Source organism: Vombatus ursinus, unplaced genomic scaffold (genome assembly GCF_900497805.2).
Source record: "Vombatus ursinus unplaced genomic scaffold, bare-nosed wombat genome assembly UNPS02014774.1, whole genome shotgun sequence".
Lineage (NCBI taxonomy): Eukaryota > Metazoa > Chordata > Mammalia > Diprotodontia > Vombatidae > Vombatus > Vombatus ursinus.
In genome coordinates, this window is record NW_020954552.1 from 16,760,299 (window position 1) to 16,785,775 (window position 25,477).

Sequence of the window (25,477 nt, forward strand, 5' to 3'; positions counted from 1 at the left end):
CCACATTCTCTCCAGCATTTATAATTTTCCCTTTTTTGTCATACTAGCCAATTTGATAGGTGTGAGGTGGTACCTCAGAGTTGTTTTAATTTGCATTTCTCTAATCAAAAGTAATTTAGAGCACTTCTTCATATGCCTATAGATAGCTTACATTGGTTTTGTTTGTGCAAAAGCTTTTTCATTTAATATAATCAAAATGTCTATTTTACATTTTATAATGTTCTCTATCTCTTGTTTGGTCATGAGTTCTTCCCTTCTCCAATGTTGCATCATTTTAAAAATGCTAAAAAAGTATACTCAAGACTCACCATGGCAGAAAAATAACTTGCTCAGGGCTATCCCTTTGGTGTGTGTAGCAGCTCACCAAAGACAGAAGAATGATTGTTTCAAAGTGCTGTCAATCCTTCAGGGGAAAGGCAACTCCAGTGTGTGCAGTGATCTGGGCTCTGCCACCCTTCCTTACTGCATACCAGTGTCTAGAAAGCATTTCTATAATTTCTTACAACTACATATCTGAACTTTGAAAGGAAGAAGCATAAATAGGCCACTAATGGAGCCCACAGTTGGCTAAAAATATGAATGAAGCTCATGAGTCTTTCTGAGTAATATATTGTCACCATAGGCTTAGAGTTAGAAGGAGCCTTAGAAGGTATCAGTTCCAACCCCCTCATTTTACAAATGACGAAACTAAAGCCCAGAGGGATTAAACGGCTTTCCCAATAGCTAGCAAGCAACAGAGACCCCAAACTCAGTGTTCATTTCACTGTAACATGTAGTTGTTTCCATATCAATCCAAATTTACTTTTAGATTGCTATAGAGAAGTCCTTCCAAACCCATTACTCATCTGGACTCACAGCTTATTACCATTGACTGGATCACAACAAAGATAGCAGATACCATACTGGGCTCAGTAGAGATCAACTGTGTTTTCTGGGTGGGATGTTCATATCATCCTGAGTTCAAGCTACTTTCATTTATTTATGGAAGTAACTTCCCACCTCAGCAAAGACCATCCACAGTACACTATACTGTTAAGGGAAATGCCCATAAATACCTCACACAAATGAAGCATTTAATTGGTCTTAGAGTAATTAGTCAGTAATCTTGTCACTGTGCTCTCTATCCAAGTAGTCAGTCCTACAAATTCTTTTCCTGAGAGATTGACAGGAGATATCTAACATCCTTGTCTTTCCCCTGCTCAAGAGCAAGACAATTTAGGTAAGATTTTTATAGAGAAGAGTTGGGTTTTTTTCAGGAATTATGGAAATAATACAAGTCATTAGCAGAAGACTCTGGACAGCAGTTTTTACAACTGGTACTGAGAGGACAAGATACATTCCAGATTAAGAGGTAAACAGAATCAAGTTATAATCATCCAAATGTTAACGGCCACAGAAATGTAGATAAAGGTTATTAACGTATTTTAGTTTCTATCTCGTAGGAAATTGGTTGTCAAGGCTACATGTCATAAACTTTATTAGAATAACATTTTTTCAAACTACGTGTGTATTTCATTTTAATTTTATTCTTCCTCTATGTGTGAAAAAGGAGGCGATGCAGTATTGAAGATAGAAGGCGGACCTCTGAGTCCCATTAAGGTTAGGTTCAGGGCCTATGACTAACACATTCTGGCTGTGTGACCCTGAGTGTCAGCATGCCAGGCAACTCTAAGACAATGAGTTGCAGAGAAGATGCAGATCTGTATTGTTAGACAGAGTTACCTGATGAGGAGCAAATTATTCCAAAATCCTCTTAATCAAGAAAAAAATTTTTTCTTCGAATTTCGTTGATTATATTTCAAAGCCATAGTAATTCTTATAGACCAGATTTGTTGAACACTTGGCTTATGACCTACATACAGCCCCCAATATTCCCAAGTGCAGCCCAAACCAGATTAAAATGTGATTGGGAAGTATTTAACAAAATAAATAAAAATACAATAAAACATAGATAATATTACATTTGAAATCTATGTAAATATGCTACCTACAGGGATCCTTGTGTATGGATTAGGGGCCCCTGTTTCTATTTGAGTTTGACCCCATGTTGTAGAGCACTAAGGCCATCGAAGGCCAATTTATTTGTTGTTACTTTGGGTACCTGGGGTTTGTAGGTTGTTGTTGTTGTTGATGGTGATGATAATGATAACTGCATCAGCTTTCATAAAAAATCCCTATACTACCTAGAACAAAAAGATTTCAAAATATAAAGACCCTGCAGAGATCAGAATTATGTGGGCACAGGATGAGATATTGACATCCTTGTTGCTTTATCTCCTATTGGGAACGTCCTACGAGGATGCTTTCAAGTTTACCTCCAAATACTTTTATTCAGGAAAAAAAGCAGTTATTTTATCTGCCTATGCAATAGTCTATAGGACATTAAATATTTTTTTAAAAAACAGTAGCTGTATGGTGACTAGTCTCAGGACTATTTCTATCTCAACCTTATAAAAAATATGGAAATAATAATAATAACAACAACAACAACAATGCATATATATTGAGAGTTTTAAGGTTTACAAAGCATTTTACAAACGTTACCTCCTTGGGTCCTCACAATAACCCTATAACCTAAGTACAATAGGTTTTATTGTCCTCATTTTACACATGAGGAAACCGAGGCTTAGAGAGGTTAAATAACTTTCTAGGAGTCATACAACTGAGGTGGGATTTGAACCCAGGTCTTCCTAACTCTGGGTCAATCCCTGTCTCAATGCCTAACAGTGCAGGCCAGAGAGCCACCTCACTTGCCAGTGGTTCTAATGGGGCTTACCTAAGAGAGAATAAGCTAATTATTTCAAAGTAATAATCAGTTCTTATGCTGTAATAGGTGAGAAGGAATATAGATTTCCAAAGAAGTAACAGAACCTCAGCCATCTGAGAAAACTGGGTCAACTCTGAGCCCATCAAGCACTTCAAAGTATAGTGGGAATAATTTTTTTAAACTAGCTTGAAAAAAAATTAAGGCATTTACTAATGTCAGGGCAATTTGCATATATTAGTAAAGCATTTGCAAATGCACTTACTATTTTTAAATGGAGTGCTTAAGGGGAATTTCTATTACTGAATATTTTTTGAGAAAATACCAAGTTCCTTTTGCTTCAATCAAAATATCATACTTAGAAGGTGGGACATCATCCTTTGGAAAGATGTTTTATGTCCCAAATGCAGCTTGTTAGAGAAGCAGGAAAATGGAATAAGAACTGCAAGCCCCCAAAAGACAAGAGAAGCAGGTCACTCCAGACTCTCTTTCTTATCCATGGAGCATTTTGGGGTGGGAGTGGGAGTCATTGCCCTGGTGACCCCTTGGCCTTTTTCTGCTGTCATGGAAGACTGAGAGAGGCAATATGAGGATTCTTTGGTATTATTAATCATGCAATCAATTAAACATTTACTAAAGAGCTACTATTTGCCTAGCTCTTCACTGGCAGGCATGTAGAAAGAAAAATATCAGTCCTTAGTTCCTTGACCTTAGTCCACTGACCTGAAATCTTGTTTCGCTTTATTTTATCCTATACTCAATAACCATAAAGAAGAACAAATAACCAAATAAACATATAAGATAAGGCATTAAATCACACATAAAACCATAAATTCTAAACTATTAAGTCTGCCAAAAATAAACTATGCCCTTGTACGTTATAGCAAAATGATGACACTTTATTTGCTTCTGAATTCCTTTCTTAGCTCTTTTTCATCTGTGAATTTATTAGATTTTGTTGCTTTTTACAAAAATCTAGTCACAACCAGTAAATACATTCTGATTTTGCGATTATAGTTCTACATCACTTCTTGGTGTTGCCACAATGCTTTGTATATGTCCTATCTGTCATTTTATGGAACAGCCATACTCCATAACATTAATACACTACAAGTTATTTAGCATTTCCTCAATTATTAAACATAAAAGCTGTTGACGGTTCTGGGGTTTGTTTGCTTGTTTGGGGCCAATATAAATAGGTTAGTATAAATGGCTCTTCATTCTTCCTAATAATATCCTTAGGCTGTGGTCCTAGCAACAACTCTTGAAGGGTCAGAGGGCATGATCCTAGAAAATCATAGTGTCATAGATTTAGATCTAGAAGGGCCCTTCCAGATCTTGTAGCCTAACTTCTTCAATTTACAGGTTGAAGTATAAGGTAACAGCTTAAGGGCTAAAGCACATACCTGCACATTGTGTTTATAATAGATAGGGTGTCCCAAAAGTCTCAGTGCATTTTTGAGCTTCGTATATTGAGTTTAATATTTAATGATTGTATATTATATGACTAGTAAGTGGCAGAGTCAAGATTCAAACCCAGATCCTCAATTTCCAAATCCAATGTTGTTTTTACTTCCAGAATCATAGAATTTAAGATCTGGATGGAACATCTGTGGGCATCTATTCCAACCCATACCTGAATGGAAGCCTTACTATCATATAACCCTTACATGCCCAATTCCCTCATTTTACAAATGGAGAAACTAAGGCCCACAAGGTTTAAGTGGCTTGCCCAAGGTCATTCCCACAGTAGGTATCACAGTTGGAATCTGAACTCAGATCCTCTGACTTTAAAGTGATTGTTCTTTCCCCTGTACTTTTTCATTGGTTTTCTAACTAGCTTGAAAACATGAAACTGAAATGTCAAGTTGTACTGTCAATATTACACAATATTCTGAGAACATCTAAAGTACAAATTTGCGCAGAGGAGCACAAACAACCACAGTTATTGTAAAGCTTTTCTTGTCTGCTAAATGAGATGTTTGACCCACACGTGACAAATAAGCCTGAACTTACAGCAAATGGGACCCTGGGGCATGTGCCTGCAAAACATACCTGAAATTACAAAGAAAGCACTTATATGCTAATGTCCTCCCAATTAGAGGCCTATGGTGTTTAACCTTTACAGCCCTTCTGTCCTTAATTCTGGGCATCCAGCCTCACACGACAGCTGAACCACATATTCAGGTCCCCTGAGTTTGGACCCCAATAGGCCACCACCTTACAAGAATAGACCATTATTCCCAGAAAACTGGGACGGGATTTATATTGACATTCGGACCAAGTTTCTTCACGATAGCGAAATAGACAGGGTTTTGTCTTTGTTTTTTTTTTTAACTCAAGGAAAAACTGGCCACACAGGTACCGGCAAATGGGAAAAAAGAATTAAGTGCTGGGAAGTGACTTTTTCAGTCATCAGGGACTCCTTTGGGCAGGGGCTGGACCTGGGTGTTGTTACTGAGCAGGATCCCCTCCTGATGGACACCGCAAGAGACATGGGTGTTGAGTGACGGAGGAAGTGGCAATTGCTGCTCTGGAAAGGACCCCCAATCAGAGAGCCTTTAGAAAAAAGGAGATGCTCTTTTAGCGGAAAGGACATCACTTTAGGGTCAAGTGTGCCCAGCTAAAGATGATGAAGAGTCACATCTTTTACTTGATGACTTCAGTCAGTCTCTCATGATCAACTGTGAGCATTCTGTGTGTGGACAATATTGTTGCACTAAGTGGAGTGAGGAGGGAGAGATGAAATGATGAGGTGAAGGCCATGAATCTGAGCATCTTGCTATCCAAAGGGAGGTATAGGATTTTTGTCGTTCAGTCGTTTTAGTCGTGTCTAACTCTTCATGACCCCATTTGGGGTTTTCTTGGCAACGATACTGGGAGGGTTTGCCATTTCCTTCTCTAGCTCACTTTATAGATGAGGAAACTGAGGCAAACAGGGTTAACTGACTTGCCCAGGGTCATACAGCTAGTAAGTTTCTGAGGTCAGATTTGAGCTCAGAAAGATGAGTCTGCCTGACTCCAGGTCCCATACTCTATAAACATATACATATGTGTATGTCCATGTGTATATATGTTTATGTATAAATATACACACAGAATACATATCTGTGTGAGCATATATATAGGACTAAGCCTGTGATTTCATCTCCTTCTATCCTGTAGGTAGATGTACCTTCTCTATAACTTACCATCTTAGAGCAAGGGTACTTAACCTGGAGTCCACAGACCCCCAAGGGGTGCATGGATAGATTTCGGGGGGTCCATGAATTTGTTTTTTCCCTCCAGTATTTTGATAACTGTGTCAATAAAATTGGGTTCCTTTGAAATTCTATGTATTTTATTTTATGCATTTAAAACCACTATTCTGAGAAGAGGTCCTTCACCTGATTGCCCAAGGGGCCCATGACCAAAACAGGGAAGAACCCTTGTCTCTTAGGGAGCTGCTAGAGCCCCAAGATGTGAAGACAAGCACTGATTGGTCCAAGGTCACGCGCTGAGCAGGTGATAGAGGTGATCTTGAACCTGGGACTTCCTGCTTTTGAGGCTGAGTCTCTCCCACTACGCCATGCCATACTGCTTCTCAAAAAGGCAGAGACTTGGTTATTTTTCTTAGCTCAAGTCAGAGCCTACTGCCTCACACTGGGACAGAATCCTCATGGTTATTTTCTAGTAGACACCTACCTGTCAAATGGATATAGTTTTCATAAGAGCTATAAGGCTTATATATTATATCACATCTGAACATTGTATTTTAATATACATAGTAAGTTATTATATTCTAGGTTTCAGAGTGCACTGGAATGAATGGAGAGACCTAAGCTAGGGAGAATTAATCTGAAAAATCTCCATAAAGGTGTTGAGTTTTGAGGCAAAATGTTTTAGTGTGATGTAAATGGACGTTTCAGATATTTGGGTGAAAGTTGGTATATTCTTTTTTTCCTGATTTTTCTGAATTGCCTTCTGGTTCTCAGTTTCCTCAACTAAAAAAAGAGAGGATTGAACTAAATGACTTCCAGCTCTAACTCCACGAACCAAATTCATTTTCACTGTGTGTGGACTCCGAATGAAGGTCCTTTATAAAGAGAGGACAAAGGCGTTCAGCATGAGTCAGCAGAACTCTGTGGCAGAAGCCGTGAGAGAAGATGGGGAACATTATGGCCATTTGAGGATAACCCAAAATATCCTATTGTGAGGAAGGCCTCTGGATAAATCAATGAAATGTGATAGAATGGAGGCAGAAGAAGAATAAATAAGAGAAGGATAAAGAAATGAAAATTTGGACTTTAAGAACGTCGGTTGTCAATAGTTGCTCTTCCTCACAGGCCTACTGGGGAACAATGAAAGATGTTTCAAAGATGTTTCATCGAGCCCCAAAGGAAGTTCGTTACAATCTTTATGCATGTTTCTATAGGAATTTCCACACCAAATGATCTTGAAGTTCCCACGTAAATGGATGTTCCTTTCTTCTCACGTTGCAAACTGAGCTCTGTCCCCGGCCAAACCCACCGGATATGTGCTTTCTGAATTACACACCCACCCAAACAACAACGCTTGTGAGATTTAAACCTAGCTGGTGATTCACTTGATGATGCAGGAAGCATAATTGAATACATTTTATTTCTTTGCAGCCGGAGTAAATGATTTCTCCATTGTTGACAGTAAAAACCAATTTGTCAGTAAATGAAGGCAATATGATTCTGAAGCAGCAGAAGGACACTGAGATGTAGAGCAGTATTGTGTTTTTTCTGCTCATAACAGCATTTTTAAAAAACCCCAACAGCATTTCCATAGCAAGTGGCATTCTCATTCAGAGAGGTTTAGAACACTCAGTCACTGTGCCCTAGAGGAGCAGTGGCTGCACATACATATCTCAGATCTTAAATTCCCTTTTGTATTTATCCATTCTTCTAACCAAAACTCTGAAAGATTGTTGTTAATTGGGAGCAAGATGGTTGCAATATTAAATAAAAAAGAAAATGCTAATTCCAAAGCATATCTGCCAGGTACAGTAGTCTCTAGAAGGAGAAAACACTTCCAGTTTTGTTATCTTAACCGCTTGCATGAAGATGAAACTGGTCCATGTCCAGAATGAAACTTGTTTGCTTCCTCAGATGGCTTTTCATGCAGGGAATGAGTTCATTTTTACAGGCAACAAGGGGTCAGTCCTTCAGCTTGAGGGAGTAGGCACCCTGGGGACACTGGTTAAAGCTACTGCATTTAATGTTTCCCATTCCCATTTCAGATGTCATCTGTGATAGAGAGGATGATACGGTTTCAACTGGTGATAACCTGGGTACAGAGCATTGAACTTGTCCTTCCACCCCATGCAAACCATCATGGAAATACATTTGGGGGCCAGATTATGGCTTGGATGGAAACAGTGGCTAACATTTCAGCAAGGTTGTTTATTGGTTTTGACTTTTGAACTGTGACATATGACCCTCTCTTGGGAAAAACCCCCTGCTCTTCTGGCAGGGGTAGAGGGGTAGGGGAGTTGCAAGTGAGTGAGAAAAAAGAATAGTGAGGTCTAGACACCCAGAGTGGCCAAGATCAGGAGGTGTGTTAGTATAGTAAAGGCTTAAAAGAGAGAACGTGGGGAAATGGTGTCCTTCATTAAAATAATTTTTTGAAAGAACCCACGACAAATAGTCCTTTACTCCATGATTAATCTGTCCTTTTGTCTCAGGCAATCAACTCGCATTTGTTAGGTTCAGGATGTCCAATGGGCAGTTGGAGAAGCAAGACTGGAGGTCAGTAGAGAGATTAAGGCTGAACAAATAGAATTGAGAGTCATTTGCGTAGAAATAATCATTGAATCTTTGGGAGTTGATGAGATCACTAAGTAAAATAGTATAGAGGGAAAGGAGAAGAGGGTATAAGACAGAGCTTTGAGGGACCCTGGATGTTAGAGAACGGGAGCTGAATAAAAATCCAGCAAAGGAGACTGAGAACAGTCAGACAGCTGGGAGGGAGGGAGGACAAAGGAAGAAAGGAAGGAAGAAAGAAAGGAAGAAAAGAAGAATGGGAGGAAGGGAGGGAGGGAAGGAGAAAAGAAGGAAGGGAGATAAGCATTTATTAAGTAATTACTATGTAACAGGTACTGTGCTATGCATTTTACAAATATCTCATTTAATCCTGGAAAGTAGGTGTTATTATTATTATCCCCATTTAACAATTGAGGAAACTGAGGCAGACAGAGGTTAAGTGATCACTTGTCCAGGGTCACACAGCTCCTAAGTGTCTGAAGCTGGATTTAAACTCGGGTCTTCCTCACTCCAAGCCCATTTCTTTATCCACTGCATCACCTAGCTGCCTAGTGAAAAGGAAGATAGTATAGCCAGTATAGGGGTGATGGCCTGGGGAAGAACTAAGGGGTGGAGATATTGGAGGTCTTAGTGAGGACAAAGAACAAGGTTAGGGACTGTAAGGCAGAGGAAGAGGTGATAGATTGTGACCAAATAAGGGAATTTCAGAGTTCGTGATTATGGATATAGAATACTTGGGGGTGATGGAAAGATCAAAGATTTGGTGATCTCTGTGTATAGCTGAGATGGGGTGGAGGTAGAGGTCATAAGAAATGAGCAAGGGGCCCCTAGATGGCACAATGAATAGAGCACTGGCCCTGGAGTCAGGAGGACCTGAGTTCAAATCTAGCCTCAGACACATGATACTCACTAGCTGTGGGACCCTGGGCAAGTCACTTAACCCCGATTGCCTCACCAAAAAAAAATAAAATAAAAAGAAATGAGCCAAGTGTGGAGTTAAGAGATTAGGGTGTTTAAGGGAGTACCAACATGTAAAATCATGTCCCCTAGCATGAAGGCATGACAACTAGGTGGCATAGTGGATAAAGTGCTGGCCCTGGAGTCAGGAAGACCTGAGTTCATATCCAGCCTCTGACATTAGCAGTGTGACCCTAGACAAGTCTCTAACCCTGTTTGCCTCAGTTTCCTCATCTGCAAAATGAGCTAGAGAAGGAAATGGCAAACAACGCCAGTATCTTCATCAAGAAAACCCCAAATGGGTTTTTCTTGAAAGCTGGGGAGAAAAGAAGGACTGTGAATCAGGTATTGAATGCATTGAGGAGGGGAGAAGAAGTGTTCTAGAGGTCAGTACACAAGTACACACCAGCCACCAGATTCTTCAATGGGTAATAATGGACCACAAAGGAAGAGAGGTTACTGGTGACAGTGGTAGATGGAGAGCCTGGAAGAGGCAATGGGGAGCATGGAGTATCCCAACTCCCCCACAAGAGAGGTCTGAATGAAAGTGCCCCCATTGCTGGAAAGGATGGCCAGTGTGGTCAGGAGGGAGCCAGAAGATGGACGGAGCAAGAAAGGAAAAAATTTAAGAGAAAAACTAGTTTATTACTTATGCATCAGGCATTCTGGAGAGCACAGTGGAATGGTTGGATCATCTGACAGTGAGAGGTGGGGGTGTGGAGGTTAAAGAGGATGAGAATAAGGGAGCAGTCATTGGAGATGGAGAACTAAGTTAAAACACTATGAGATGGGGAGTGTATGATGGGCTGGAAGTAATCTTAGTCATCAAAGAATGAGTTCAGATTATCCTGAAAATGACCATCTGAGTTCTAGTTCAAAAACAAAAATAAGATAGTGGTTTTCACACTTTTGTCTGAATTATGGATGTTGATCTTGCGACACAAGCTCATTGTGACAATGGTTTTATTACAAAGGTGAATAGACTGAATGGAAATAGAAAATAGTCTCTTACGCTTAAAAAAAATTGTCTGACTACAAGTCTTTTTATGGCAACTTAGAGTGTTGTCTGACGTTTGAAAGTGCCAGTTAGAACTACTATGGTCAAAGGTTTAAATGAAAAATGAGAAGAAAAAGAAGTAATTTGGGGAAGAAAGCATTTAAAACTTTCTTCAATTTAAAAAAGGTGATTCTATGTTTAAAATAACCATGTAGGGAATGGAGCAGCTTCAAGGCATGTTGAGGAGTTAGAAAACATTCAAATTGGAACTGTCTCTTCTGATGCAACCAAAGCAGAGTTCATTTTTTTCCCCAAATTTAAAAGAAAATTTAAATATTCATTTATATAGAAAGTACCACTCTTAGAAAGTTGTATTTATTGCTGCTTTGAACTATGCCTAAATGAAGGAATTTTGTTTTTAAATAAAATGAGAAGATTGTCATTCTATGATGACAATGGATCATTCCCGAGCACGTTCCTTTGCAAGCCCAAATAATAGACAGGGTTGAGTCGTGGCTCGAGGTCTTACTCTTGCAATTGAAGGGCTAAGGGTAACACCTAAACCTATGGAAAATCATGAAATACAACTCTTTCTTTGTGTCATTATTGTTTTAAAATTTGAAATTTCACAGAAATAGTAGAATGTGACAGGTTGTGAATGGCAGGGCTAGTCATTTTTTTTGGGGTGTGGAGAAAATTCACCACTTTCCCCCTTCCTTTTAATGCGCTGGTACAGTCCTTTAACTGTGTCACCAATGAATCGATGGCACTGGACCACACCAGCCCAAGGACAGAAAAATGTGGCAGCCATGTTCTTATTTCCTTCATGCTGCAGTGCAAATGTGATGATACACACGGTGTCTCTGGTTCCAGGCCTCCCTGAACAAGGGTGCAGATTTCATTAAAGCAATTTTTTTTTGGTTGGGCAATGGGGGCTAAGTGACTTGCCCAGGGTCACACAGCTAGTAAGTGTTATGTGTCTGAGGCTGGATTTGAACTCAGGTCCTCCTGAATTCAGGGCCAGTGTTCTATCCACTGCGCCACTTAGCCACCCCCATTAAAGCACATTTAACACAGAATCTCCTTCCCTAGGAACTAGAGGAGAGTAGGCCTGTCACCAGTAGGGCAAGGTGACCATCCAGCTACAGTTTGGTGGATTATCACACTCAGTATGCACAAACAAAGTACAAAGTTTCTTGCAGATGGCATATAGTAACACTGCCAACATGCTCAATCCATCTATTTGTTTTACTCTTTGGAAGGAAAAAAAAAAGATAGTCATTTAGCAAACAATGAACTTGAGCCACACTGAGGATAGCTTAACTGGAGCTAGATTCAACTCACTCTGATCAACACTGAGCAGTGGTGCCTGTATTCTTTGGAATAGGCTTTCCCCTCTTAGGACTACAATGGGAATCAGGCCATACTGTCCTCTGTACCAGCACACACCCACTTACCCTGACTCTGCCCTTGGTAGAAAGAATTCTAAGTCACACAATTCCTAGTCGGCAATTCACTGCATCAGGGTCATGAATGGACAGGAACACCCTCATTTATTTTCCGGAAGGATCTCTTTTGCCTCACTCTTTTTCTTTTGTATTTCTCATTCAGCCGCCTCTGTGGCTCACATCCCATTCTAAAGTCGGTGGATATGTTTAAATTTTGGGGACCATCTACTGTTGGTGATCACCTTGTCTCCAATGCCATTGTGAACAATACTTTTCAGAACTGGTAAGAGGCGGCTGAGGAGGCACATAGGATGCCTTGCTTTCTAGACTTTTGTTTTGTGACCTTATTGAATACTTGAATTCAGATTTGGATTATTATTATTTATTATTCTTGCTTCATTGAGGGGAGGGAGAATGTAGGCACATAATTTGAAGTGACTATCTTTTTCATTTTATTATTCAATTTATTATTTTTATTATTTATTTTTATCATTTTATTGTTGTCATTCATTCATTTCAGTCATGTTCAACTCTTTGTGACCCCATCTGGGGTTTTCTTGGCCAAGATATTGGAGTGGTTTGCCATTTCCTTCTCCAGCTCAGTTTACAGATGAGGAAACTGAGGCCAAGGGTCTGAGGTCAGATTTTGGTTGAGGTCTTCTTGACTCCAGGGTCAGCACTCTATCTACTGTGCCATCTAACTTTCAAATTTTATTATTTTTAATTGTAGCCTTTGGTTTAAAATGTCCAGATGCATTTTTGTACTACCTTAGCGCATACCCACTAAATAAATAATGGGTGATGAAATGGCATCTCCTGATGATGACAGGGCTGGCATTTAACACTGCCCATTCCCACTCTGCTTTGTACTTATTTTTAATTACTCTTTCCACAGTGGAGAGCTGTTCTTAATTATTTGCTGTGGTTCCATTTAAGTGTCAAAAAGTATTTTATTATTATTATCTAATTTAATTATTGTCTAATTTGTTTTGTTTTCTTGGATTACAAAACCATTGCTTTGAGAAAAGAAAATTTAAGTACCTGGAACTGATGGCCTAGCAACCAAACTCAAGCCTTACACAAACCAATTCTATTCTTGCCTGCTTCAACTCTGCCCCAAATTACTCTCCCTTTGGTTCGAATTGACCCCACATAGAGCCCCTTCTAGGAAATCTCAGAACATGTAACTCAAATATAGTTCTTGTCTAAGTCTCTACAGCTGTGGATAAATGGGTCCCTGGCTACCGGACAAGTACTCAAAGAAACAAGGCGTGTATCTAGTATTGGAGAGACAGCCTTTGATCTACCCCACAGAAGATGTAGAAAATGTTTAAATTTGCTCACAGTCGTCTGTACCCAATTGATACAATTTTCCTTCTCCTTTCCTGCCTTTTCCCAGGGTGCTACCGTGCTCTCCCCTTGAAAGGGAAGCAGTTAATTATTAAGTGCCAGGTAATATGGGGATATAAAATCAAAAGATGAAATGGTCCTTCCTTTCATTTCATAATGAGGTGGGGGAGATAACATGGACATATAGAAATATATACAAAATAAATACTAAAAACAAGGCAGTTAAATAAGGTAGTTAGGGATGAAAGGCACTAACAGATGAGAGGAGATCAGGAAGAGCTTAATGGAGAAGATGGTGCTTTAGCTATGTCTTAATGACAGCGAAGGATTATATAAGACAGAAGTAAGGAGGGAATGAAAGCCAGGCCTGAGGGATAGCCATTGAAAACAAAACAAAACAAAACCCGGTATGAATACAGGCAATGGAGTGCTATGCAAGGGAAATGGAGAAAAGGTTGATGGAGTGATAATCCCTTGCTATTTTTATGAGTGACTCTTTTTAGAAAACCCCAATAGAATTCTAGACTTATAGTACTACTCTCAAGGGTGAACTCCCCCTGAAAGGGAAACACATTTGGGGCTATCAGAAAGGCAAACCCTTCACATTGGCCCTGTACCACCTGAATAACTCATGGTAACAGAGGAGGGCAAAGTTGAGGTCTTTTGCTCCTGCATACCATGACTTAAATTCTCTTACTGCTCCTCCAGCTTTGGGGACCACCCATGGGACCCCTCTCACTCTCTGAGATGCTAGGGCTGCCCAGGAGCTCTCCTGGTCTCATTTGAAGGCTGCATTCCTGGACTCTTCTCTTGAACTTGAGGTTGTTATCAAGGCAACCCTGAGTCAGGTACTTTCAAGGCATTCCCTTTCTCTCGTATGAGCTAAGGTTCTCATTGTTTGACATCCTGGTTACCCTGACCCAAGGTCGTGCGTGTCTCTGCCACTGTCTCTGCAGGCCAGCCCATGCACTGATGGGGCAAAGACTCTATACTTTCATATTGGCTTGGCAGTTGCCATCTCCTGGGCTGGGAAACTGCCATGTTGTGAACTGAGGGAAATATCCATTCAGGTCCTGGGTGACTTTGTGAATGGACAATCATCCCCCTTTCCTTCCTGTACACCAGGGATTAAAGTCTACTGTCAGGTTTCTAGTCTCTGACCTATACTCAGAAAAGAAAAGGAGAAGTGGGAAAAAGTAGCCAAGTCTACAATGAAGACAATTTTTTAAATAGGCCAGCACAAAAATTTGGTTTCTCTCAAAACAGTACAAATCTCTGAGCTACTAAATTCATTCTGAGTTTAGAATGAGTCATAGGGACCCAGAGATCCCACTGCTAGGAATATTCCCCCAAATAGATCAAAGACAAAAAGAAACATACATCTAATATACATCAAAATATTTATAGTAGCACTTTGTATGGTAGCAAAAAACTGGAATGATAGTAGTTAATAATAATACTATCTAGCATTTACATAGTGCTTTAAGGTTTACAAAGTACCTTACAAATATTATTTCATTTTATCTTCCCAACAACCATGAGAGATAGAGGATATTATTATCTCCATTTTACAGGTGAAGAAATGGAGACAGAAAGGTTAAGAGACTTGCCCAAGGCCACAAGCTAGTAGGTGTCTGAGGCTTGATTTGAACTCAAGCCTGCCTGATTCCAGGTCCAGTGCTCTATCCTATCCACCATACCACCTACCTACCTATTATATTGGAAACCAAATAGATGCTCATAGATTGGGGAATATATAAACAAATTGTAGTACATTGATGCAATTGTCTATTACCAAGCCATAAGAAATGAGAAATATGAAAAATACTGAAAAAATATGAAAAAATACTGAGATTGACATGAATGGATACAAAGTGAAGTGAGCAGAACCAGGAAAATGATATACACAATGACTGCAGCAATGTAAATGGAAAGAATGTTAACAAAAACAAAATGGGTCAAATGGCTACGTACATACCCTACAGAGGGCGATGCCATCAAACTCCCCAACAAAGACTCAACCAGTTGATCAAGGAACTCCCTTAGGTTAGCCACCTACACAACATAATGAAATCCTCCCTCTCCCTCCTGCCACATCCAAATGAAGGATTATACCTATTCATTCAAACAGTGCCCCAATTACTCATTATATAAGTGATTGAATTAAGAAGTGAGTTCTCTGATGAGCATATGCCAAACAGAGTCATAAGCATGAATATAGGATGGAGCTCCTTTAATCCTTATAATTGCTCAAGGATAAAAAAAATTCCTCTATGAATTTCATAGGATCAGAAATTTAAAGGATATAAAAGGTCATCTAGTTCAACCCCTATATTTTACAGATGAGGAAATTGAGGTCTAGAGAGGTTAAGTGGCTTGACCAGGTCACAGAGGTAGTCAGTGGAAGTGCTAGAGTTTGAACCCAAGTTGTCCACCTCAGTTCTCCTAAAGCCACCTGCTGCCTCTTCTGCCAAGGAAGTTTATAACAAGCTCTGGTCAGATTGCTTTATTATGTTTACTTTTTTCCTTTTGTAGGGTTGAAGTCGGGGTTCGTGTTGAGGCCTACAACTGTGATGAATGGTCCAAAGGCCAAGGCCGGCACATCAACAGTGCTTTTCTCATTTATTATGCTGTTGATGATAATGAAGAACTCATCATGTTCCCCAGAGTCAAGCCTATTTCAAAGGTCAAGCTTGCAAAAGATTTAATGGTCAGGCCTTCTAGCTCCTTCCATAATCATGACATTACATAACCCTTTTGCTCACACTATTTCATCCACTCCCTGTCATTTAAGCCTTTATAACATAATAATAACATCTGTTTACATAGTACTTTGAAATATGCAAAATGTTTTCTTTACAGTAAACCTATGCGGTAGACTATTCAGTTTTTGTTTTTGTGTTGTTTTCAGTCATGTCTGACTCTTCATGACCCCATTTGGGGTTTTCTTGACAAGGATATTAGAGTGGTTCACCATTTCTTTTACAGATAAGGAACTGAGGCAAGCAGAGTTAAGTGACTTGCCCAGGGTCACAGGGTAGTAAGTGTCTGAGGCCAGATTTGAACTCAGGAAGATGAGTTTTCCTGATTTTAGACCCTGAGCTCTAACCAATGGGCCACCTAGCTATACCATCTCTACAAGTTTATAATCTCCATCAATGTGTGTCTTTCCCTACTTAAGAGATGGTGGTACTTCCCTCATCTCAGAATTGCTTTATTTTTCATATCTTCTCCAAACCTCTGTTCTGAGTAATAACGTAAAGTAGTCACATTATAAAGTAAAAGAGCAATAGAAGAAGTCATAGGAGTAGCAATTTTTATCTATCTGTGTGTTAGGTGAAAGTTAACTCTTACATCGTTAGGATATTCTGTGCAGGTATAAGAGTTCATCATTAAATTCTAAAAATTATTTAGTAAAGATGTGCAAAAGTAAAGAATGCTGGACTTGGGGCTAGAGGACCTGGTTTGGAATCCCTCCTGTTATTGATAACACATGTGTCCTTAGACAAGTCACTTTTCTTCTCTGCTCTTCAGTCTCCTCACAAATAAAATGGGGGAGGGGGACATCAACCTACCTAACTGCTAAGATTTCTTTTAGCTCTAAATCTAGTATCTTACTGAAAATTCATCAGTAGTGTTTTGTTTTGTTTCTTTAAAGGATGATGTTAGAAGGTATCATGGGGCTATTGTACGTAAGAGAATACGACTTGGCAGGTATGTGTTGTAAGATAAAAAAGTTTGCTAAAATCACATTAATATTATAACAGTAGGATTTTTTGTTAACAAAGGTATCTTTTTTTTAAGCATTGATTTCAGTGCAGGAACTATAATAGCTATTTGAGAAGTTGTACCAAGGTGGACTATATACTGCATCCCTATTGATGACCTTCCAAAAGTTGTCGGACCAGTCAACCAAGTAGCAAATCTACTATGTGCATACCACACGCCAGGCACAGGGCTACCTGCTAGGGATACAAAGTCTAAAAAGAAACTGTCTATGGCTTCAAGAAACTTTGTTGTTGTTCAAACTCATGTCCAGCAGAGATGCTGAAGTGGTTTGTCATTTCCTTCTCTAGCTCATTTTACAGATGAGGAAACTGAGGCAAACAGGATGAAGTGACTAGCTTAGGGTCAAGTATCTGAGGCCAGATTTGAACTCAGGCAGGTCTTCCTGATTCCAGGCATGGTGCTCTATATACTGCACCACCTAGCTGTCAAGAAGCGTACCTTCTACCAATTCACAGTTGTCTTTCATCATCTTGGTCACTCTGATGCGTGTGAATCATGCATATGTTAGGAATAACTTTTAGTCATTTATATGCCCTTTTGATCATTTCCGTGGTTATATCAAACCTCCACATCCTGATTCTCCTCCTAGTTGCTAGCGCCATCCCCAAATTCCTTTTTGTCTAAGTTTGTTCATCATATCTTCTCTAGAGCTGGAGATGACCTCAGAGGCGTGCGTGTTTTTTGTATATGATTTTCTGTTTACATATTGTTCTCTCCAATAAAACTTAAGCTCCTTGAGAATAGGGACTGTTTTCTTTTTTTTTTTTTGCCTTGTATCCCTAGTGCCTGGCACATAGTAGGTGCATAATAAGTGTGTATTGAGTGAATAGATGAATAAATGAAGGAATGTTGTAGGCTGATGACAAAGAGTAAAAGTCATTACTGAATATTATGAACTTTGTTTCAGGAAATATGTTATTCCTCACAAAGAAGATATTCCACTTTGTGTTCACTGGGATGCAAGCAACCAGGTGATGGTTTTATAATCTGGATCCCCCTAAATGCAAACTAATCCTTCAGGAAAAAAATATAGTTTTGCCCCTCATTTATTTATCTTGGACTGCCTAGGTAAATAATAATTTGGGGAAGAAAAATTAAGTTGTCCATCCTGTCATTTTGAAACAAAACCAAATAGACAGTAACTGGTTATTCGCTACAATCAAATCTACTGTTGCCCAGTCACAGACACAGGAAGCTGTGTAGTCACAGAATCACAGATTCTCAGAATTAAAGGAGGGACTTCAGTGGCCATTGAATTCAACCTGTACTTGGAAATGAATCCTCTCTTCAACATCTCGAATGATTGGGCGTCTAGTCACCTACTACTGCCAGAGGCGGCCCATTCCACTTTTGGACAGCTCTCATTTTTAGTTCAGTTGTTTTCAGATAGCTGCTCTCAGGTTAATGGCCCAGATCTGGTATTTGTGAGTCCCATTTACTAGTTTGAGGGGCAGTGTGCCATCCTGGAATAGACATCTGGCCTTTAGATTAGGATAAGCTGGGTTCAAGCCCCTAACATAGTCTAGCTATTTGTGGGAGCCACAACCTCATAGTGACACAGACATCTCTCTGATGGGTAGATGGAATTTCTACACCAGGCAGCTTCACATGCAAATTAACTTATAAATCTGGGGGGGGGGGGGGGCCAACACTTTTTTTTTTAAACTAGGTACTAGATTTTTTGAAGATTAGTTTATAATATCTGATGAGAAATGTGTTTGCTCGATACATAGCTGTTACAAACCATACTACAATAAAACCTCAAGCCCAATGTGATTTATAGATGCAAATGTAAACTTTAGATTTGAATTCAGACACAGACCAGAGAATGTTAATTTGAAAAAAAAAAATCTTAAAACATTAAAAGATAAACAAATAGACAGGGCAGTAGATGCCTGGGGAAGGCATAGCCCCATGGTCAGATTTTGGTTGTGCTTCAAGCCCCAGTTCCAGTGGCGAGCAGGATTGAACTGCCTCCAACAAACAACTCCTATGACACCAGGCCACTGAGAAGCTTGTACGAGTTAACAGACTCTTCCACACCCACTCCAGGAAAGGGAAAAGACAGACGGTTTCCCCATAGAAAACCAGCCTTCTGGGCCACAGCTTCTTCTCAAAGTTATTTCAATGTTGATTGTTTTAGTGTTTTATCATCTTTGCCAATTTGAAGGGAGTGAGCCTTGCCTCTACTGGTCATTTACATCAGTGGTGTCAAACTCAAAAAGAAACAGTGGCCATTAATCCAAAGCATCCTTGCAGCTGCATATTGGCTTAATTTTAAATGTAATGTTTTAGTCGTTATTCAGTTGATTTTCAGTCGTAACTGACTCTTTGTGATCTCATTTGGGGTTTTCTTGGCAAAAATACTGGAGAGGTTTGCTATTTCCTTCTCCAGCTCATTTTTTCAGATAAGGAACTGAGGCAAACAGGGTTAAATGACTTACCCAGGGTCACATAGCTAGTAAGTGTCTGAGGCCAGATTTGAACTCAGGAAGAGGAGTCTTTCTGATTCTAGGTCTGGCACTCTATCCAGTGCACCACCTAACTGCCCAAATGTAATGTTATCTTTGTGTTATTGTTTTTATTTATTTCATTAAATATTTCCCAATTATATTTTAATCTGGTTCCTCAGCTGGGAATTAATGATGGCTACAGGCAGCTGGCCTGTGTGACACTTCTGATTTACGTGACTTTTAGTCTTTTCTACATTTGAATCAAATCCCCATATCCTGTTCTCAGTTGTTAATACTCTCTCCCCCAAGTTACTTTCTATCAGTATATGTTTCTTGGATCACAGGTCTGTGTCTCTGTATGACTCTGGGCAGGTCACTTAATCTCTGTGGTTTTATATGCAAATGATACTGACAGTGGTGTGGGACTAGATGACCTGTAAGGTTCTTCCAATTCTGAAAATTTAGGACTTCAGTATTTATTTGCATAAAATTCAGTCCAGATCTTTGCAAGTTTCTAGATTTGAATTGTTCTGAACTAGTGAGGGGGGGAAAAAGTCTGAAGATCAAAACTTTCCATAGAAAATATCTAGTTCCCTGAAGTCTGAGTCTGTTTTTAGGAGTGGGCTGAATGATCCCAGTATTTGTGAAATATTGTGCAAAGAGAGGACTCATGAGATGTCCCATGAATGCAGACCATCAGGCAGCTGGCAGAGAATGGCACATCCTTGTTGTTGTGGTGGTGGTAGTGGTGGTTGATGATGATGATGATGATGATGATAAAGCATTTACATAGCCCTTTAAGATATACAAAGTACTTTATGTATGTTACCTCATTATTATCCCCATTTTACAGAAGAGGAAACTGAGGCTAAGAGAGGTTAAGTGAATTGCCCAGAGTCCCACAGATAATAAGGGTCTGCTAACATCCCTTTCTGACCATGCCCAGCCCAGGAAAAATTAAAAGAGGAAAGATTATCTTTAGGCTAATGTCAAATTGCTTTCTAAGATTATCTAAGCCAGGGGTGGAGAACCTGCAACCTCAAGGCCACATATGGCCCTCTAGGTCCTCAAGTGCAGCCCTTTGACTGAATCCAAACTTCACAGAACAAATCCAGGATTTGGCCTCAAGGCTGTAGGTTCCCTACCCCTGATCCAAGCTCATCTTGGGGCAAAAAACAAACAAAGTACTCTAGGTGGTGTATTATGAGGTCTGTACCCCACTTCGAGGGGTCAAACAGTGTATTAACCATTGCAATTTTCTTCCTCTTAAATGTAAGTATAAAGCATCAAAGTTCAAACCACAGCTTAAACAGGACCGGAATACAGAGGCCTTCACATATATTTTCTAAGCAAATATTTTCTAATATCTGCTATCATTTCTGCACTTTTGACTCACATCTACCCCTCAAAACGATTACATTTCAGGCATACTTGAGTCACAGCAATGTGGATGCTCTCAAAGCCCTGGCAGCCAAAAGTGGTTGGGAAGTCACCAGTGCTATGGGAAAGGTAAGAGAATGACATCGCACATCCAAAGAGGTACACCCTGATTGGCATGGCTAATTGGTTCCATGAAAACACTGGGTAGAGTAAAACAATGTTACAGGAGCCGATTTGTTCCGGAGGAGCAAAGTTGTTCATGGACAATTGACCATGTAATGTTTCATGACTTTACCCAAGGAGGTTGATTATAATGTATTAGCCCTGTTACTGCAAAATACTGACAGTTAGGGCAACCTCTCAGGAGATACGTCTGTGATGAAAATTCCTTTCCATACCAAAACTGAATGGTTTTCTAGCTTTTTGTTTCCCCTAAGGATGTATAAATAATTTTGGAATGGTAGTTCTCTGAGACAGGTATTAAGAGGTATTCTAAGCTAAAACAAATAAGCAAACAAACAAACAAACAAAAACCACCTTTCCCCACTTTATCTCCCACTCACTGCTCCCTAATTATTCTAACCAAACTCGTTTACTCATCTTCCCTAAAACATTTTCTGCTTCCTCTTTCTCTGGGCTTTTGCTTCTCCCATGAAGCCTGCCTTCTCTCCTCAAAGCCAGTCCAAATCCTTTTAATTAATTCAATACCCAGGTCAAATCTCATTTGCTCCACAAAACTTCTTCCAAATGCCCCAGCCAGAAATGGCTTCTCCTTCTTCCAGACTCCTTTGGCAATTCTCTTTACAATAAATTCAGCAATTAGTAATGTGTTGCCTCCCAACATCCCTTCTATTGCAATCATTTTTTGTTATTTACCTTTTCACTGGTTTAGGCTCAATCTCCTTAGCTAAGATTATAAGCTTCAGGCAGGCAGGTACTATGTCTTATACTTCACAGTATCTCCCCCATATGTCATAGCACAATACCTAGTAGATAGCCAGACCTCAATAAATATTTGTTAATTTAATTAAAAATGGATATTAAGAGTTAGAAGCACCAAAGTCTTTCTAGCCAGGATCCATCCCAAGCAGTAATATCACAGACTGACCCTTTAATCAAGCTTCGTTGTCTAGGTTTTTACATCTCCCTTAAAGAGAGGCTCTGAAATTTTTCAGGATTGCTCAAAGAAATACTGTGATTTTCTCAAGATCATTAGACTCTAATTTGGAACGACCCTCTGTGCGGAGTTGCTTTCACTATCTCCTTGCACATGGCAACAGTCAAAGCTTCATTCAGATAGTCCCAGAGGTCCTCTGGGTCCAGATCTTGGTCATCAGTCAAGAGTGGCTTATTGATATGGAAAGAATACAGTTTAACCTTAGGATGCTTTTTTTCTCTTTCCCTGAGCCCAGTCCATACTAGTAACAGATGCTTCAGGGTTTGGGGTTTTTTTTAAAAAACAATATAAAAGTTGCCTCTTGTGCCATATTTAGCACCTGAAAATTCATGAGAAGCTTTGGAAAACACAAACTCATCTCGGGCATGAAGGAGAAAGCTATAGTTAGTGTTCTTATACCATTGTACTTTTATAAAGGGGGAAAAAAACAGTCATAATGGGAAGCACCACCAATGGCTAGCACATAATTATTGTCCAAATCATTTACAGCAAATGCTGTAGGATGCAGGATACTTATCCATATATCTCCCTCTGTTGAATTTGGATCTGTCCTTCTTGATTCTCTTTATGATGAAACCCTAATACCTGTGAAACTAGGAGAAGGAAAAAAACATTTTCTGGGTACATTTTAAATTATATATTTTTCCTTGGAGGTATTCTCTTCCTCCTACCTTTCAATTTAATAATGCTTTCGATGAAGCTGTCTGCTAAACTCATCTTTATTTCAGACTTAAAAAATTTGCCCTAGTTCTCATTGCAGTTTTGATAGTTATGAAATGTCCAAAATTTTTCATGGAGCATGGGCAATTTGCTATGAGATCAGGCAGCATTAACTTTCAGTCTCATCTGCTTCTCTGCATGGATACAAAAGAAATAAGGAACCCTGTTTCTGACCTTCAGAAGCTTACACTTTAGTTGAGTAGACCGGATATCCAAAGCCATAACCAGCAACTTTGACAACTGGGGCAAACTTAAAAAATCATTCCGGGTAAGCAGCAAAAACTGTGTCTGCAAATCAGTTTTTAAAGATGAATTCAAAGAGGAGAGATCCTGTGGTACCTCACAGTTAGAGGGAGACACAGATCCTGCAAAGTTGGGTTCTAGGCATTGAGAACCCAGATCCCCCTGAGGCTGCTGCTGCTAAACCCTGGGGACTAGGTGGGGGCATGGGGCAGGGCTGATGGGGAAGGGCTATCGATGCCCGCTACATTTCAGTACTCGGGTCCCAAGCTCTGCTCATTTTGCCCTCGTTACAACTCTGATGGCACACTATACATACCTGAACCAACCAGGCACAAGTTCTACAACAGGAGATAAATGGATGAGGTTGCCTGGTACAGACTGGATCCATTAGTGGTGAGAGAATTCAATGCTAGGCACCCTGGTCAGCCTCTGTAAATCTGATAAAGAATTCTTTAATCTCTGATTTTTTTTTTAAAGCTTGAAAATGAATGTGTTTTCTTGGAGGCTTTGTCTCTATTCCATCTGGCGAATGCTGGCTTTTCTTCTAGTGTTTGGAAGTGAATGGAAATAAAGGGGCTGGCTTTCTTTGCTGCTTTGTTTGCACCGGCATCACCCTGGCAATAGACCTGGTGCTGATGCGTGTGGATGAAGAAACCACACTATAGGGCTTAGCAGCGGGGTCTCCCTCAGTTGGATCCTTCCCTCCCCCACCTTTGTTCCACTGAGGGACAGGTGACAGGATAGCCTCAGGTCAGGTCCATGCAGAGCCACAGTCACTTTCACAGCTTCCCCTACTCCAGATAAACAGGGATCCAGAAAAGCTTTATAAGGTGTTCTTGCAGAGGTGGGAGGAGCGCGGAAGTTCTCGAGAGGATGCCGGCTTGTGTTTTCCCCTTACTTAACCCTTCTGGTGCTATAGCAGTTGGGGAGAAGAGTTACAGGGGACCATCCCATTCACTCACCATGTATAGGGGATGTGAAGGAGGCCCTCCTGTGCAGGGTTCATATTGGGGTTCATCTCAGTAACTGCCATATTTTCACTTTTATTATTGCTTATTAAGTGTTGGTCCTTGGGGAAAACTCTGCATATAACTTCTCTGAGGTGGCTTGCGCATGTAGCGGCTACTGTAATGGACTTGGAGGAGTCAGGAAGAACTGAGGTGAAATCCTGCTTCAGACACTTATTAGCTGCGGCTAGTCTCTGAATCTCAACCTCGGCTTCCTCTTCTGTAAAATGGGGATGATAACACCTACCTAAGGGGGTTGTTCTGTAGACCAAATGAGATACAATTTGTAAAGTGTTTTGCAAACCTAGAAGTGGCTATTAGTAGTTGTGGTAATAATAATAAAGTGTTTTAATATAAGGCAAACTGAGGAAGTAAAGGGGAGGGAAGGCAGACAGGTGGAAGTACATAAATAACTTTTTTCCCCTTTAAGTTGTTTTCAGTAGTTGTTTCTCATTTTCTCTTTTCTCTTATTGAAGATATTTATGTTTAAATAAAGGTTTTTCTCCTTCACAGCCTAGTTTTTCCATCTGCTTGATTCCTGCAGTGAAGTCTTAACCCCATGTTTGTTTATCTTCTCACAGCTTGTTGCCATGGGAATGATTTTAAGATTGGAAATTCAACATTAACTTCAAAGCACACAGAAATAGATGGAGAAAATGGGTGGGACAAGGGCTCACTGGTAGCTCAACACTCACATCTCTGGTTGTCATCAAAATCACAGGACCAAGAAAAGTTACCATAACAAAAGAATAGATTCATGTTTAAGCAGATGTCAAGCTTTCCCCTCCCTGCAGAAGTCCTTTTATCTGAGGGAGCAGGGGCCTAAAAATTGGCCCCTAAATAAGGCTCATTCGCAGATACACAAAGAGAGAGAGGCAGACATGAGCAGTAGAATAGATCACCAGGACTGGATGGAGGGTCATTATTAGGCCAACTCCCCTGTTTTACAGATGAGGATAAGCAGGCCTCCAGTGCTTAAGAGACTTGTTTTTGTGAGGCGATGGGGTTAAGTGGCTTGCCCAGGGTCACATAGCTAGTGACTATCATGTGTCTGAGGTAAGATTTGAACTCAGATCCTCCTGACTTTGGGGCTAGTGCTCTATCCACTGCGCCACCTAGCTGCCCCTTAAGGACTTGTTGAAGGGCACCTAGGTACTCAGTGGGGAAGAGGGGAGCAGGGTCTTCCTTCTCATTATTATCATTATGTTTTCCCCTGAACCCACGCCTTCTTCTACTGCAACTTCCTCATTTCTGCCAAAGTGAAGGCACTGTTTATTGTCTTTCCTGTCTTCCAGGTGTGCAGCCCACAAACCAGTCACTTCTTCCCTCTCCCTCACCAGCCCCTATCTAGTCAGATGCCAAGTCCTGGGGATTCTTACACACACACACACACACACACACACACACACACACACACACACACA

General features: G+C 40.1%; 1 protein-coding gene across 1 annotated transcript in view; it reads left to right on the forward strand.

The window, feature by feature from the left end:
• Nucleotides 1-25,477, forward strand: part of ACOT12 (acyl-CoA thioesterase 12) — a 74,071-nt gene that overhangs the window by 31,916 nt on the left and 16,678 nt on the right. Inside the window, 7 exon segments of the mRNA XM_027864321.1 lie at nt 8,010-8,053; nt 8,055-8,167; nt 12,098-12,217; nt 15,820-15,970; nt 16,943-16,998; nt 17,981-18,044; nt 20,952-21,035. Of these exon segments, the coding sequence (XP_027720122.1) occupies nt 8,010-8,053; nt 8,055-8,167; nt 12,098-12,217; nt 15,820-15,970; nt 16,943-16,998; nt 17,981-18,044; nt 20,952-21,035 (632 nt within the window).